At 43.6% G+C, this 16,538-nt stretch overlaps 1 protein-coding gene across 1 annotated transcript in view; it reads left to right on the top strand.

Moving 5' to 3' along the window:
* The first annotated feature begins 678 nt into the window (after positions 1-678).
* Positions 679-16,538, top strand: part of LOC124776910 (juvenile hormone esterase-like) — a 130,140-nt gene continuing 114,280 nt past the window's right edge. The window contains exon 1 of the mRNA XM_047252120.1: positions 679-904. Coding sequence (XP_047108076.1) covers positions 710-904 — 195 coding nt within the window. The 5' untranslated portion in view covers positions 679-709. The remainder of the gene's footprint in view (positions 905-16,538) is intronic.

Genomic DNA, 16,538 nt, shown 5'->3' with positions numbered 1-16,538 from the left:
AGAAATCCATAGACAGTTCAAAATTTTCCAGTGTAGATCTGTAAGTAAACTTTTTTTCGATATTAATTCATAAACAATCATTTTTGTGTACTGATCGCTACAAAATCCACTTGTGTTAATGTTTTTAAACTTCTGTTTTGAGTTGACATGTGTAACAGCTCCTCCTTTTCCAATATTAGTTGTACAGGAGAAAGATGCTAGTGTGTAATGTTTCGTATTTAACTTCTCTAACCCTGTTGTTAAATTGTGCTCAGATAGGTAGATGTCTGTCTTTTCAGAGCTCTCTAAATTTTCCAAACAGACAAGAAGTTGTTTTACAGTATTAGTCAGGCGTCTAATATGCTGATGAAGTAAGCTTATCTTACTTTTTTTTGCATTTTGTAGGGCTATTCTGTTGGTTCAACTTCTTTCATAACTGGGCGCCTACTTCTAGATAGTAGAGTCTACACACAGCGGAAAACTCCGTCGCCAAGTGTCATCAGACTTCAGACTGCGCAAGAACGTCTTGCAGGAAACGAGATCTATATAGACCTCGGCAGAACAGCTTTCATAAGAGCGCGGCGTCGTGGCAATTCAGGGAACTAGTACCGGCGAGCGAGTTGCGTGGAGTGGGGGGTACGCGTCTGCCAGATAAAACCACAAACAGCGCTTCCGCGTGGCCACAGTCATCATGCGGGGCACACGCGGAGCACTGGCGTTGCTGCTGGCGATGTGTGTCGCGCTGCTGGCGCCAGCGCGGTGCGCCAGGAAGGGCGGCGACGCTGGCGAGCAGCTGGCGCCGCAGGTGCAGACCTCTCTGGGTCGGCTGCGGGGCAGCGTGATGACGTCACTGGACGGCCGGAGCATCCTGGCTTTCCGCGGCGTCCGCTACGCGCTGCCCCCCGTCGGCGAACTGCGCTTCAAGGTGAGGAGGGGCGGGACGCCTGCACTCCGCGATGCGCTGCCTAAGGGCTATTAGTACGAGAGCTCACGAGCAAACCAATGTCTCACTGTCTGACGGCGAATACCGTACAATAGCGCTAGATCATATGATACTGAACCCGACTAGATGGGCAGTAACTGTCAAAAACGCCACAGTTCCACGAAAAAAAGGCAGTTGAATCATCAGAAAACGTCTGATATTAAAAATATACATAGATTGCGTCATTTTATAACGAAAATTTTTGTTGGCAGGCATTTTCGATATAACCTGTACTTCCAAAAAGAAAATCAACGCTCCGACACTTGTTGCGATGAGAATTGCTATTTACTTATTACGCTCTTCTGCTTCGATTCACATCTCACGAACGGAACAAGTTAGGCCTTCGGATTTCGCAAATTAAAGAAGCTCTGGTCGAATTTTTAATTATTAATTGGTCACAATGGAGCATGGCGCAGATTGTCGCTAACAAAGTCATTCATACAAATTACGACATGTGCTACGAATATTGTGCTGAATACGGTCCTGTTACTCAAACAATGAAGACGTAACTTGTCAAGAACATGAGGAGGCAGGTACTAAGATTGTTTGGCATGTTTTTCAAATTAGATAACGAGGTCGAATATCTAGTCAATACTCAACACTGACATTTTAATTACACTACTGGCCATTAAAATTGCTACACCACGAAAATGAAGTGCTACAGACGCGAAATTTAACCGACAGGAAGAAGATGCTGTGATATGCAAATGATTAGCTTTTCAGAGCATTCACACAAGGTTGGCGCCGATGGCGACACCCACAACATACTGACATGAGGAAAGTTACCAACCGATTTCTCATACACAAACAGCAGTGGACCGGTGTTGCCTGGTGAAACGTCGTTGTGATGCCTCGTGTAAGGAGGAGAAATGCGTGCCATCACGTTTCCGACTTCGATAAAGGTCGGATTGTAGCTTATCGCGCTTGCGGTTTATCGTATCGCGACATTGTTGTTCGTGTTGGTCGAGATCCAGTGACTGTTAGCAGAATATGGAATCGATGGGTTCAGGAGGGTAATACGGAACGCCGTGCTGGATCCCAATGGCCTCGTATCACTAGCAGTCGAGATGACAGGCATGTTATCCGCATGGCTACAACGGATCGTGCAGTCACGTCTCGATCCCTGAGTCAACAGATGCGGACGTTTGCAAGACAACAACCATCTGCACGAACATTTCGACGACGTTTGCAACAGCATGGACTATCAGCTCGGAGACCGTGGCTGCGGTTACCCTTGACGCTGCATCACAGACAGGAGCGCCTGCGTGGTGTACTCAACGACGAACCTGGGTGCACGAATGGCAAAACATCATTTTTTCGGATGAATCTAGGTTCTGTTTACAGCATCATGATGGTCGCATCCGTGTTTGGCAACATCGCGGTGAACGCACATTGGAAGCGTGTATTCGTCACCGCCATACTGCCGTATCACCTGGCGTGATGGTATGGGATGCCATTGGTTACACGTCTTGGACACCTCTTGTTCGCATCGACGGCACTTTGAACAGTGGACGTTACATTTCAGATGTGTTACGACCCGTGGCGCTACCCTTCATTCGATCCCTGCGAAACCCTACATTTCAGCAGGATTATGCACGACTGCATGTTGCAGGTCCTGTACGGGCCTTTCTGGATACAGAAAATGTTCGACTGCTGCCCTGGCCAGCACATTCTCCAGATCTCTCACGAATTGAAACCGTCTGGTCAATGGTGGCCGAGCAACTGGCTCGTCACAGTAGGCCAGTCACTATTCTTGATGAACTGTGATATCGTGTTGAAGCTGAACGGGCAGCTGCACCTGTACACGCCACCAAGCTCTGTTTGACTCAATGCCCTGGCGTAGCAAGGTCGTTATTACGGCCAGAGGTGGTTGTTCTGGGTATTGATTTCTCAGGATCTATGCACCCAAATTGCGTGAAAATGTAATCACATGTTAGTTCTAGTATAATATACTTGGCCAATGAATACCCGTTTATCATCTGCATTTCTTCTTGGTGTAGCAATTTTTATGGCCAGTAGTGTACAATGTTTGGGAATATGGAATTTGTAAAATATTCCGTAAAGATTTGAGTAGATATGGTTGTTGGTAATTCCTGCCGTTACATTGAATCTTCGCAATTGTATGAAACAATCGGATTCCTCTATCAAAATCTTTACCCGCTTTTCATGCTGTGACCTGCTATGATTAAAATCCCGCATTCTATTTCAAGGGAAAAAAAGGCCATTGACAGCCCTGAAAAATTCTACGTACTATCAAAAGGCTTTCATAGATTTCGCAGATAATCTTCTGACACTGGCAATGTACTGAACGTTTTAGAAAAATAGGGCGGTAACGTGCAGATTATACAACGAAAAAAATTAATGATTTGGATTCGGTTAGATTAAACATTTTTACACAAACATATAAAATGAAAAGTGAATCTCCTGCTACAGCCCTAAATCTGGATTTATCTTGTTTTAACGCCTGCAGTCTGCCGCATTATAAAACAGAATCGGAAACGCATTTATTGAAAGCAATATATATTTAGCAAACATTGGGTTACGCTCATACGGAAAATCTAACAGACCTAAGGCACACAGATTTCCGATGGTATGAGAACGAGGTAGGTTATGATTTTTCATGATTGTCCGGTAGTCAGTTACCAGGAACGAGCGACGTTATTTTAGACCAATAATCAACATCTATAAAAGGCTTTGGTCGACGGAGATAAGCACAGCAGAAATTTTTGCAAAGGACTTAACAGTGTTCAAAAAGTATAGTTTAAATACAGTTGGTGGTGGAGTGTTTGTTGTTGTTGTTGTTGTTGTTGTGGTCTTCAGTCCTGAGACTGGTTTGATGCAGCTCTCAATGCTACTCTATCCTGTGCAAGCTTCTTCATCTCCCAGTACATACTGCAACCTACATCCTTCTGAATCTGCTTAGTGTATTCATCTCTTGGTCTCCCTCTACGATTTTTACCCTCCAAGCTGCCCTCCAATGCTAAATTTGTGATCCCTTGATGCCTCAAAACATGTCCTACCAACCGATCCCTTCTTCTAGTCAAGTTGTGCCACAAACTTCTCTTCTCCCCAATCCTATTCAGCACCTCCTCATTAGTTATGTGATCTACCCATCTAATCTTCAGCATTCTTCTGTAGCACCACATTTCGAAAGCTTCTATTCTCTTCTTGTCCAAACTAGTTATCGTCCATGTTTCACTTCCATACATGGCTACACTCCACACAAATACTTTCAGAAACGACTTCCTGACACTTAAGTCTATACTCGACGTTAACAAATTTCTCTTCTTCAGAAGAGGGCGTTGTTGTTAGAAGTAGTTTTTCTTGTAGCGAAGTTGAAATAGAAAATTTCTGTGAGTTAGTATGGGTGGAGGTTACGCTTGACAACCGGAATAAATTAATGATTGGATCCTTTACCGACGTCCTGGCTACGCTGATTCAGTGACTGCAGAGTTCAAAGAACACTTGAGTCTCATCTCAAATAGGTGCCCGACTCACACAACTAGAATTGGTGGTGACTTCAATCTATATTCGATATGTAGGCAAAAATACATGTTTAAAGTCGGTGGTAAGCATAAAACATCGTCTGAAATCGTACTAAATGCTTTCTCCGAAAATAATTTTGAACAATAAGCGCAGGAGTCCACTCGAATAGTAAACGATTTCTAAAACATACTCGACCTCTTAGCAACAAATAACCCCGAGCAAATATTATAATGACATCAAAAGATCGGTGCAGCGAGAGTGAACACTGTAACATCCAAATCTACCAAAATAAATTCCAACTATATGTATTTTTTTAAAAGGGGGATAAAAATTCGCTTGACATCTTCTTAAGAGACAGTCTTCACTCCTTCCAAACTAGTTATGTGCACTGTTGTTGTAGTTAAACGTTCTCTACTTGGCAGGGCTCCCATGGAAAATGAGTGATCGTAGGACAATGAAACTTTGTGGAAACATCTGTAAGGACATGCGGAAAAGAAATAACGAATAAACATTTGAAAGAAACATATATTAATTTCCACATGAGAGGGTAATATTTGTTAAATGTGTACCATGTTCACATTCCAGATTACAAACGTTGCTCAGTTGACGATCATCTGCGTAAATGACAGTCTGGAACCGTACTAGAGATTGCTCTTATCGCTGCCAGAAACATTTCGCGTGGGATGATGGAAGCCTCCCTCGTTGTGCTCATCTTCAAACTTCAACCCCACATCAAGAAATCACACTGATTCAGATCTGGTCATTTTGGTGGCCACGCAGTTTAGAACGATGGGCCAATGATTCGGTGTTCTCCAAATGTGTTACGGAGGTAACCGAGTGACCGAAAGAGCATTGGGCATCAAAACAGCTGAGACCAAAGCTCCTCTCTCTAGTAGAGTACGGCGAAGCAGATCACAGTAACGTGTGCCGTTCACGCTTCATGTCTTTGGTCTTTGGATTCTGAGTTCCTCCTATGTGCCTAAGGCTATATGTACTACAGGGCTTTATCGTCGCCGTACGAAAAGCAGAGCCTAACAGCAAGTCACGAGGTTAACACTACCAACAACGCAAACCCTGAGGCGTAAGTGGGTACATCATTCCTGTAACGTTGGCACGCATACAGTAAATAGTTTTCCGTCTGTACTGACTCAAGTAACAAACGTTTAATTATAACCATCCTGCAAGTGTAGATCAGTTGTGGCTTAAATTCGAGGAAATAGTATTGGTCGCAGCTGAGATATTAAAACCTAATAAATTAATATAATGATACTGATCCCACATAGTACACGAAACAGGTCACAACATAGTGGCGGAAACAACGTCAAACGCCTGCCAAAAGAATGCAAAATCTCCAAGATTGGAGACGTTTTCATGAAGCTCGAAACTTAGCACAGGCTTGACTGCGAGCTGCTTTTAATAGTTTCCACAACGAAGCTTTTCTCGAAATATGGCAGAGAGTCCAAAGAGATTCTGGTCATATGTAAAACATACCAGTGGCAAGACACAATCAATACCTTGACTGCTCAATAGCAATGGTAATATTTCCAACAACAGTGCATCTAAAGCGGAGTTACGTAACACAGTTTTCCGAAATTCCTTCACGAAAAAAGACGAAGTAAATATCCCAGAATTCGAAGAACAGCTGCCACGTTGAGTAACTTAGAAGCATATATTCTCGGTATAGAGAAGCACCTTAAGGCACTTAATGAAAGCAAGTCTTACGGTCCACGTTGTATATCAATTAGGTTTCTTTTGGAGTATGCTGACACAATAGCTCCATACTAACTAATCATATACAAATGCTCGCTCAGCGTAACATCCGTATCTAAAACTGGAAAGTTGCCCAAGCCACAACAATAGTCGAGAAAGGAAGCAGCAGTAGTCCGATGACTTACAGACCCATATCACTGACGTTGATTTGTAGCAGGATTGTGGAACATATACTATGTTCGAACATTATGAATTGCATCGAAGAAAACGGTCTATTGACACATAGTTGTCATGGATTTAGAAAATATTGTTCTTGTGAAACACAACTAGCACTTTATTCACACGAAGTGATGAGTGCTATCGATAGGAGCTCTCAAATTGATTCCATATTTCTAGCTTTCCAGAAGGATTTTAAGGCCGATACTCACAAGAGACTTGTAATCAAATTGTATGCCAATGAAGTATCGTCTCAATTGTGCGACTGAATCGTAATTTCCTGTCAAAGCGGTCACAGTTCATAGTAATCGACTGAAAGTCATCGAGTAAAACAGAAGTGATATCTGGCGCTCAGCAAGGAAAATTTATAGCCCCTCTGCTGTTCCTAATGTATACAAACGATTTAGGAGGCAATCTAAGCAGTCCTGTTAGATTTTTTGCAAATGATGTCGTCATTTGCTGTCTGGTAAAGTCGTAAGAAGATCAAAACCAATTGCAAAATGACTGATACAAGGTATCTGTACGGTGCGAAAAGTGACAATTGACTCTAAATAATGAAAAGTGTGTGATCATCTGTGATTATCCACATGAATATTAAAATAAATCCGTTAAATTACTGTTACACGATAAATCATAAAAATCTAGGACTTGTCAGTTCAGCTAAATACCTATAATCCCAATTACGAATAACTTAAATTAAACGATTACACAGATAATGTTGTGGAAAAGGCAGACCAAAGACTGCATTTTATTGGCAGAACACTTAGAAGATACAACAAGTCTACGAAAGAGACTGCCTACACTATGCTTGTCCGTCCTCTGCTAGAGTAGTGGTGTGCTGTATGAAGTCCTTACCAGATAGAATTGACGGAGAACATCGAAGAAGTCCAAAGAAGAGCAGCTCGTTTCGTATTATCGCGAAGTAGGTTAGAGTGTGTCACGGACATGATAAGCGAGTTGGAATGACAATAATTAAAACAAAGGTGAGATATTTTCACGAAACTGCAGTCACCAACTTTCTCGTCCGACCGCGAAAATATTTTATTGGTTCCGGCCTACATCGGAAGAAATGATTCTCATAGTAAAATAAGAGAAAGCAGAGCTCGTACGGAAAGATCAAGTGTTCATTTCTCCTGCATGCTGTTCGAGAGTGGAACAGTAGGGAAATAGCCTGAAGGTGTTTCAATGAAGGCTCTACCAGGCACAAGTGTGAATTGCTTCTTTGTTGATCCATTATGGACCGTGGGACAGCGGCTGGCATGTATTTCTTGAGGCAATAACTTACCAACAGCCGTATGTATTGTAGAAATTTATTTTATGAACTTCTTATGCGCCATAAGAAGTTCATACAATAAATTTCTACAATACATACGGCTGCCGGTAAATTATTGCATCAAGAAAAAGCGTGAATTGCAGTCATGTAGACAAGGGCGTCCACACGATAGTTTGTAGGAGAGGGGGGGGGGGGGGAGGGACTACACATGGTGGTACGGACTATTTTTAATATTTTGTAAGACGTATGACAACGTGTAAGTAGCCATAAAAAGTTCCAGTTACGACCAGTTAAAAACCTACACAATACCAACTTTTAAATCATTTCTTAAAGGAAAAGCACCTGACAACACTGTAATATTTTCCTTTGCCCGAGGGCCAGGAAGGAGGGGTAGGGGGCGTTCTCGTATGTAGACGTAGATGTAGCTGTAGGGTGGATAGCCGTTGCAGGCCTTATCCGTTTCGTGGGCGCGGGAAGTATATTTACCGCCAACTGTATTTCTTTACTGCATTCGTGGTAACACATTGTACGATTTCATGTAAATTGAAGGAGGGGGAGGTGGGGAGAAAGGAAAGGGAAGGAACTATTGATATCAGCTGCATTAGGACTTTGTGCGGCATCAGAGACGAAGAGTGAAAACGTGTGCCGGACTGGGATTCGAACCCGGATCTCCTGCTTACTTGGCAATTGCTTTAACTGCTGCGCCACCCAGACACAATGTTTATCGCAACTGCGCCGACTGTCTCGGCATGCTTCTTGGCCAATTCACACTCCCACCTCGCATCATCTACCCACAGTCCCAGCAAATGTCCTTCGTGCTCGCTACTTTGAGATTCCCGCAGGAGGTCGGACGTAATTGTGCATCCACACTGAATGTGACGGATCCATTGCCCATCGAGGTGCATCAATGATATGAATGCGTCGTATCTGTTCTTTGGGATATGGATCCACCACATTCAGTATGGATACACAATTGCATCTGACCCCCTACGGGAATATTAAAGCAGGGGATGTGGAGCACACGGACAGGGACCGCGGATAGGTTGTGGGAGGTGGTTCAAATGGCTCTGAGCACTATGGGACTTAACATCTGAGGTCATCAGTCCCCTAGAACTTAGAACTACTTAAACCTAACTAACCTAAGGACATCACACACATCCATGCACGAGGCAGGATTCGAACCAGCGACCGTATCGGTCGCGCGGTTCCAGACTGTAGCGCCTAGAACAGCTCGGCCACTCCGGACGGCGGTGCAGAGATAGTCTGCGCAATTGCGATAAACACTGTGTCCGGGTGGCGCAGCAGTTAACGCAACTTCCAAGTAAGCAGGAGATCCGGGTTCGAATCCCTGTCCGGCACACGTTTTCTCTCGTCGCTGCTGATGCTGCACAAAGTCCTCGTGCAGCTAATATCAATAATCCCTTTTCTTTCCTTTCTCCCCCCTCCTCCTTCGGTTTTAATAATACAGAATATGTAATAAAGTTTCTAGATTTGATATTTTAGTGAGTAGCGGTGCGCGCGCAGACCGGTCTCACCCCTGCGCCAGGTGGTGGGTGGTGTTGGCTAAGCGAGCTGAGGATCGGCATTCGGCGAAACGCTGGAGTGAAAACATCGCGAGTGCACGGAGTATCTGTTCCGAAACGTCGTCGAGAAATCGGGGCGTCCGAAATGCAACGCCTCTTGGAGCAGCGGTGTTCAATAAAATTTTGTGTAAAATTGAACAAGACGGGTACATTCGAAATGATTCAGGAGGCCTATAAAGAATACGCCATGTCACGTGCCGTGGTTTTCATGTGGCACAAGAGGTTCAAAGGTGGCCGGATAGATTTGGAGGACGACGAACGCTCTGGAGGCCCTTCAACGGCAGAACTGACGAAAATCTGGCCAAAGTGGGTCAAGTTTGAGGGATCGAATCCGCTGCGTCCGCCAGGAGAAGAAAGATGACTCGGTGCTCCACCATGATAATGCGACCGTTCACACCTGCTTCGCCATCACTGAAGTTTTGACCCAGTTCAAGGTGGCAACGCTGCTGCAGCCACCGTATTGCCCCGACCTCACCCCCAATGACTTCTTTTTGTTCACTCAGATGAAGAGAGACCTGAAACGGAAGCGGTTTGACAGCGTCACAGTGGTCCAAAAGGCTTCGACGAGGGTTTTGTACAGCATTCCGGCTAAGGAGTTCCAGGGAGCTTACCACCAGTGGAAATCTCGTCGACAGCGGTGTGTGGACTCTCAAGGCACCTATTTTGAAGAATTTTAGTCCAATGTATGAACGTATTTAACAAATTTTATGTTTTGAGACCAGTCTTGAAACTTTATTTACACAATCCGTATGTTTCACAGCTGCAGATTCTGTAAGAACAGACACCATGCATTCATACATTATATGATCTCCGTACGTTCTTGACATCAATTGGTAGTATGCTGCATCAGCTGTAATTTCCTTTCCTTGTGAAACATAGCTTTTAATTGTCGTGAAATGTCTCTTATGCATATCAGGGGCAGTGGGAAGTAAGGAAATGGAAATGAGTCCCATGGAAATGAAGTCTTGACAGAGTGTAGGGGAACCAAAGCACGAAATGATGTCGTTTTAAAGCCCAGTGGGAAATATGGTTTCCAGTAAAGCAATTTCCCACACGAAAATGGGAAGTATACTTATCACCTGAGTATTTGGCTGACATCTTGTGGTAGTACGCTGTACCAGATGCATAAAAGTTGCTGCAGCAACCAGTTTCCGTTTGTCGTGAGATCACCACTGTTGTCACTTATGAAGTCAGTACAGACTGTCCCGTTTCTACAGAAGCCGCCGCTTGGAGCATCAAGCTGAGGGGGCTCGCCAGTGCGTTATCACAATTAGCTGCGAAAACTGACAACAATGAAAATGTATGAGAGGAAAGGGTCAGGAGGGGTGAGTGGGGTGGGGTAGGGTGAGGTGCCAAATCATCTGTCACTTGTGTGTAAAAATGTCCTCGAACCGACGCTGAATATATACCACTACGACTTGTTGCGCATTTATATGCTGGTGGGTACGTAAAGAAATGGCCAAATTTTCAGATCCAATACACAGTGCGTGGGTTGCTACAGACGTTTAGTGTCATCAGGGGAATTTAGAAGTTTGTGTAATGTCAACCGATAACAGCTCATAAAAGCACAGTAGGAAGAGTACTTAACGACCATAGTTTTTGGTTCTGTCACAAAAATAAAGAAAAGGGGCTGAGGTCCAGAGGAAAGTGGAAAGTACCAGCAGTTATCATCAGCAGTCTCCCGCTTAACACTGCTTGTAGTAGAAAAATCGGATGCTGGGCTAGATTCATTTGAAGAATCGTAAGAAATGTAACTCATTCATGAAAGAAGTGGCTCTCAAAATATATCTTCCACCGCCTCTTGGGTATTTCGCTTCAGTTTGGGACCCTTACCAGGTGGCATAGTTGTTGTTGTTGTTGTGGTCTTCAGTCCAGAGACCGGTTTGATGCAGCTCTCCATGCTACTCTATCCAGTGCAAGCTTCTTCATCTCCCAGTACCTACTGCAACCTACAGCCTTCTGAATCTGTTTAGTGTGTTCATCTCTTGGTCTCCCTCTACAATTTTTACCCTCCACGCTGCCCTCCAATACTAAATTGGTGATCCCTTGATGCATCAGAATATGCCCTACCAACCGATCCCTTCTTCTAGTCAAGTTGTGCCACAAATTTCTGTTCTCTCCAATTCTATTCAATACCTCCTCAATAGTTATGTGATGTACCCATCTAATCTTCAGCATTCTTCTGTAACACCACGTTTCGAAAGCTTCTATTCTCTTTTTGTCTAAACTTTTTATCGTCCACGTTTGACTTCCATACATGGCTACTCTCCATGCAAATACTTTCAGAAACGACTTCCTGACACTTAAATCTATACTCGATGTTAACAAACTTCTCTTCTTCAGAAAAGCTTGCCTTGCCATTGCCAGTCTACATTTTATATCCTTTCTACTTCGACCATCATCAGTTACTTTGCTCCCCAAACAGTAAAACTCATTTACTACTTTAAGCGTCTCATTTCCTAATCTAATTCCTGCAGCATCACCCGATTTAATTCTACTACATTCCATTATCCTCGTTTTCCACTCTAAATAGGATTAGAACTAGTCATGACAGATGTGCTTACTCCCTGTGTAAATGGGGTAAAATACCATCCCCTGAGTGTGACTGCGGAGAAAGTCAGACCATCAGCCACATTGTTGAAGAGTGTCCCAGAAGAGCCTATAATGGGAGCCCCGACGACTTCCTGCTCGCAACGCCAGAGTCGATAGATTATATTAATAGACTTGATGTTTGTTTGTAATCCGTAAACTTTGTTATATTAGTAATGTTGGTTTGCAATTATTAACGTTTGTTATATTAGTGATTTGTCTGTCTGTTCCTTATGTGTCTGTATTGCCATACGATAAATAAATAAATAATCCTCGTTTTGCTTTTGTTGATGTTCATCTTATATCCTCCTTTCAAGATACTGTCTATTCCGTTCAGCTGCTCTTCCAGGTGTCATTAACTCAACGAAAAGCGCCATGTTTCGTAACGGATTCGTAGATGCAGCGTGAGAGAGTTACAAAGACAGAGACGCTCATCAAACTCTATGGCAGGTGCTACAAGAGAGATGTTGTGTAAAACGGAGAGTTTTACTGTTGAAATTTGGATAGCACACGTTCCATAAAGAGTTGGGTAACATTTCACTTCCTCCCACGTTCGTCTCGCAAAATGACCGGACGAGAAAGTCAGATAAATTAGAGCCTATATGGAGGCTTTCAGACAGTTGATAGAATGAAAAACCAGTCCAAGTTGCAAATATTATATTTTTCATTCGATGAGTAGTTTCGGGCCGAGGCCCATTTTCAAATCAGACAGTTGTTCCCACGCAACAGGTAGGTGGAGAGCGCAGGGGAGGGGGGAGGGGGGGTGGGGAGAAGGGGCAATGATGGTGGCACATGTAGATGTAGACGTACTTGGGGACAAAAAGTACGATAGTGCGATGGGTTTGAACCCTGCTGGTGAAAGAAAGTTTCATAATCAGTCTTTGGACGGCAAGGAAGGTGGTGGTGTGGTGGATGTGGTGGAGGAGGAGGGACAGTTTCAGATCACCACGTTTAGCATGACAAACCGTGTTTGATACAGGCAACGACTCTCCCGTGGGATACCTCCTTCCTGTCACCACATGCATGGGACGTGTAGTGCTTTCAACACGAATCTACACTTGCAATAGTGGTGATGACTGATTCACTTCTTCATCGAAATAACCTACGACTTTTCAGCGGTTCTGATATACACAGGTGCGCACGTCACATGTAGTGAAGTACACCGTGTTTGCAGAAAGAAACGGCAGCCCGTGATCTGTCTCAGTATTTGAAGTTTGTTGTGGATGATGATATGAAAAGCGAGAAGAATGTGCCGGTATATGGAAATTCTTTTCATTTAAACTGCTGAGCAATCCCTCACAATCTCACGGCTGCAAATTCTACAATACTCTGCATTATCGTTATTTGCGAGTAAGTCCATGAGGACTAAGCAAATTACGAGGAGCGTTCAATAAGTAATGCAACACATCTGTTTACTCTGCCAGTTTCAGCTGAAAAATGCAGAATTTGTTGTGGAACGTCATGGAATATTCCCACTTAAGCCCTTTCAGTGGCGGTGCTATACGTAGCCTTCATAATGGCGTCTGTAACGGAGTTGCGTTCTAAGCAGAGCTGTCACTGAGACTATTTTGGCGGAAAACCAGAGCATCGCAGATATTCATAGATGCTTGCAGAATGGCTGCACAGCTCTAACAGTGAACAAAAGCACGGTGAGTCGTTAGGCGAAGAGTCTGTCATCATCGCAACAAGGTCACGCAAACCTGTCCGATCTCCCGCGTGCCGGCCGGCCGCACACAGCTGTCGCACCTGCAATGTTGGAACGTGCCGACACTCTCATTCGATGTGATCGACGGATCACAATCAAACACCTCACTGCTCTCAGTTGGACGTCTCTGTTGGTAATGCTGACACACTCGTCCACGAGTTGGGTACTCAACGGCGTGCACCTGTTAGATTCTTCGCCGCCTAACGGAAGGTCATAAAGAGCATGTATTTGGCCCGATTAATGATAGACTCCGTGGAAAGCAGTACGTGGATGGTTGGGAGATTGTTTATGCAGCAAGATGGCTCCGACGTCGAACATACAGGCCCTCCCAGTAAGGTGGCGAAAAATAGGGTTTTGTAGCCAAAAGAGTGTGGTATAATATGGTGTATTGTAATCCTGAATAAAGCTAATCTGCTTTCAGAAAAAATGTATTACAACACTTAACTGAAAGCCCCTCGCACTCAGGGGTGGCCATTTGCCTTCACTTGTCCCCATATTTCGTTCATTGTCTTGAAGTGCGCTTCCCTCCTATCTTCAGACCATGTTGTACAGGCTAATTTCAGATCGGTTTTGATACCACCAATCCATTTCATCGTGTCCGTTTTGGCTATGTCTGTCTGCGTTCATTCTTTTAATGTGGCCATAGAATCTTAAGCTGCATTTTCAAATATCGCTATGTACATTAATGTATTGTTTGAATCCCCTTGTTCGTTTACAAGTAACGAACCTAGCATTTTTTTTACAATTTTGCGATCCTTTTTCACAATACTTTCAGTGTTTGTTTTCCAGTTCAAAATTAGTGCACCTGATCCACAGAGGCATTCTCATTTATTTCTGTATCGTGATGTCATAGATCTGAGTGCCTGGAGATCTTGTTGTAGGTATTTCTGGTGAGTCGATATGCAGTTCCAATCTTTCGGCATCTAATTTCGTTTGCTTTTGATTCGATTCCCTTTTCCTGAATGGTTTCACTGAGATATTAAAACTGCAGAACGCGTCCAATTTCGCCATATTATGGCCGATATTATTATTATTACAAACATGGTGCCCATCATGTCACTCATTTCCCGATTGTTATGGACCGCTGAAAAATAAGCGCAAAGTGCAGAATCACTTTCGTTTCCACTGTAGGAATTTAAGGTTTCGAGATGGAACGCCGACTGCCCAAATTCCGTTGAAATGAAATAACACAGAGACGCAGAAAATGAGGTCGATATATTATGCGAATGTAAACTCTATGCGAGCTTATGTAAAGATGTACTGCCACGGAACCAGTGGTAACACAGGAAATCACAGCGGCAGGGAAGAATGAGTGAAGGTCATTCACAGTGTACTCCCCAAGACACTGTATGGTGCTTGTCAGAGGTTACAGTGTACCAGTAAGACGGACGGCACTTTGGTTACGTTTGGGGCGGGAGAGGGGAAGCACTAAGGAAAACTCGTAACTGTTTCAAGGCAGTAATATGGATACTGCTTGATAATTAGTAATTAAATAACTAGTGCCATATTTTGTAATGTGAGACTTAAGCGTGTGAGGTAACGGGCGAGTCGTCGCGCCCTGAAAATATTTTAACTTCGGAGGAAGCAGTGGCCGCACGGGTTGCTTGGCGGGCGCGGGCCGCTCGGCAGGCCGACCACGTGATGCCAGGCGCTGGCCGAAGCGAGAGGGGTCCAGCCGCGTGGCTGGGAATTCCACGGTGACGCTATGTTGATGAAGGAGACATGCCGGGAGTGCCAAAGATGGCGGACTTGTGAAACCTTAACGGCAGACATTTCACAGTTCGTATAGAAATTAATAGTAGCCAGATGAATCATTATACCTCAAAAAGAAACATGTACATTACTATTATTTGCACGACGATTCTGATGGTGTATCCAGATTTTCAATATCTTTATTAGTTTAAAGTTTCATATCTGACGGTGAATTATACAAGTAACACCCAGCAACGAATTTCCAAAATTTTAACGCTTCATCCGATTTCGTCGATCGACGTGTCTTCAGAAAGCTATTAGTGTAGACCTAAATTGGTGTAAATTACAGGCATGTAACTTGAATAGTACATGAGTCATTGGAGGTCAAAGTGGCCGATTACTGTCGATGGCGTCAGGCCTTAAGTACTCCACAGTTACAGGAAAAAACGGTAGCAGCATGCTTATAAATATATTTATTCATCTATGTCTTTGTTTATATCCGATATATACCATTCATGAAGAAATTGGTTTTATATTTACCGTGTTATAGAAGGCACAGAGACATTAGGCTACTGGCCTACCTTTTGTTCTATTCCTTGATATATGTTTATTTACATTTGTTTATGTATCTATAATCTGTGTTAGAGCGTGTTTATGGTCCAGCTCTAGGAATATTTATATAATTTCAAGTTATTTAAATGTAAATCCAGTATTTCGAATGTGTTTTATGTCTGTGAATGGGCATTGGCTTGAAGACATGGCGGGAGCGCTCTAGCCAATTACAGTGCTCGTGAATGGAAAGGACACAGGTAGTTCTGAGCGGTGCGGCAGTTGGGGGGAGAGCCGCACAGGACACGTGAAGTGCTGGACGTGACGGCGCGATGGACGCACAGTCGGCGGAAAGACTTGGACAGTGGAGCAGTTTGCGCGTGGTCGCGGAGAAAAGAAATATTTCGGAGTACCGACCTGAGCTCTTGTGTGATTTCCGTGGCTTCTGCAGTGAAGACGTAGTGTGCGTTTAGAAGTGAATACCTCGCGAACTATATTGTTGTTCATAACTGATTACGTGCAGTAGGAATCTATTGTTTCCCTGTTATTCAACTTGTATTTTACTTAACTGCTGGACCAACGACACCAATAAGTGTTTTGCAGAAATATACCACATTCTCCAAACGTACTTCTACTATCGTACTCATCATTTAAAGTCGTTAAGATAGTACCTGCAGATTTTATTTAATTGCAATCTTTCATTTAAAAATTTATATGTTACATTCATAATTCGCAGTTGTCGAGTGATAGAAACCTTCGACCATTCAATTCATG

This window comes from Schistocerca piceifrons, chromosome 2 (assembly GCF_021461385.2).
Source record: "Schistocerca piceifrons isolate TAMUIC-IGC-003096 chromosome 2, iqSchPice1.1, whole genome shotgun sequence".
NCBI lineage: Eukaryota > Metazoa > Arthropoda > Insecta > Orthoptera > Acrididae > Schistocerca > Schistocerca piceifrons.
This window is presented reverse-complemented; position numbering and strand designations above follow the sequence as displayed.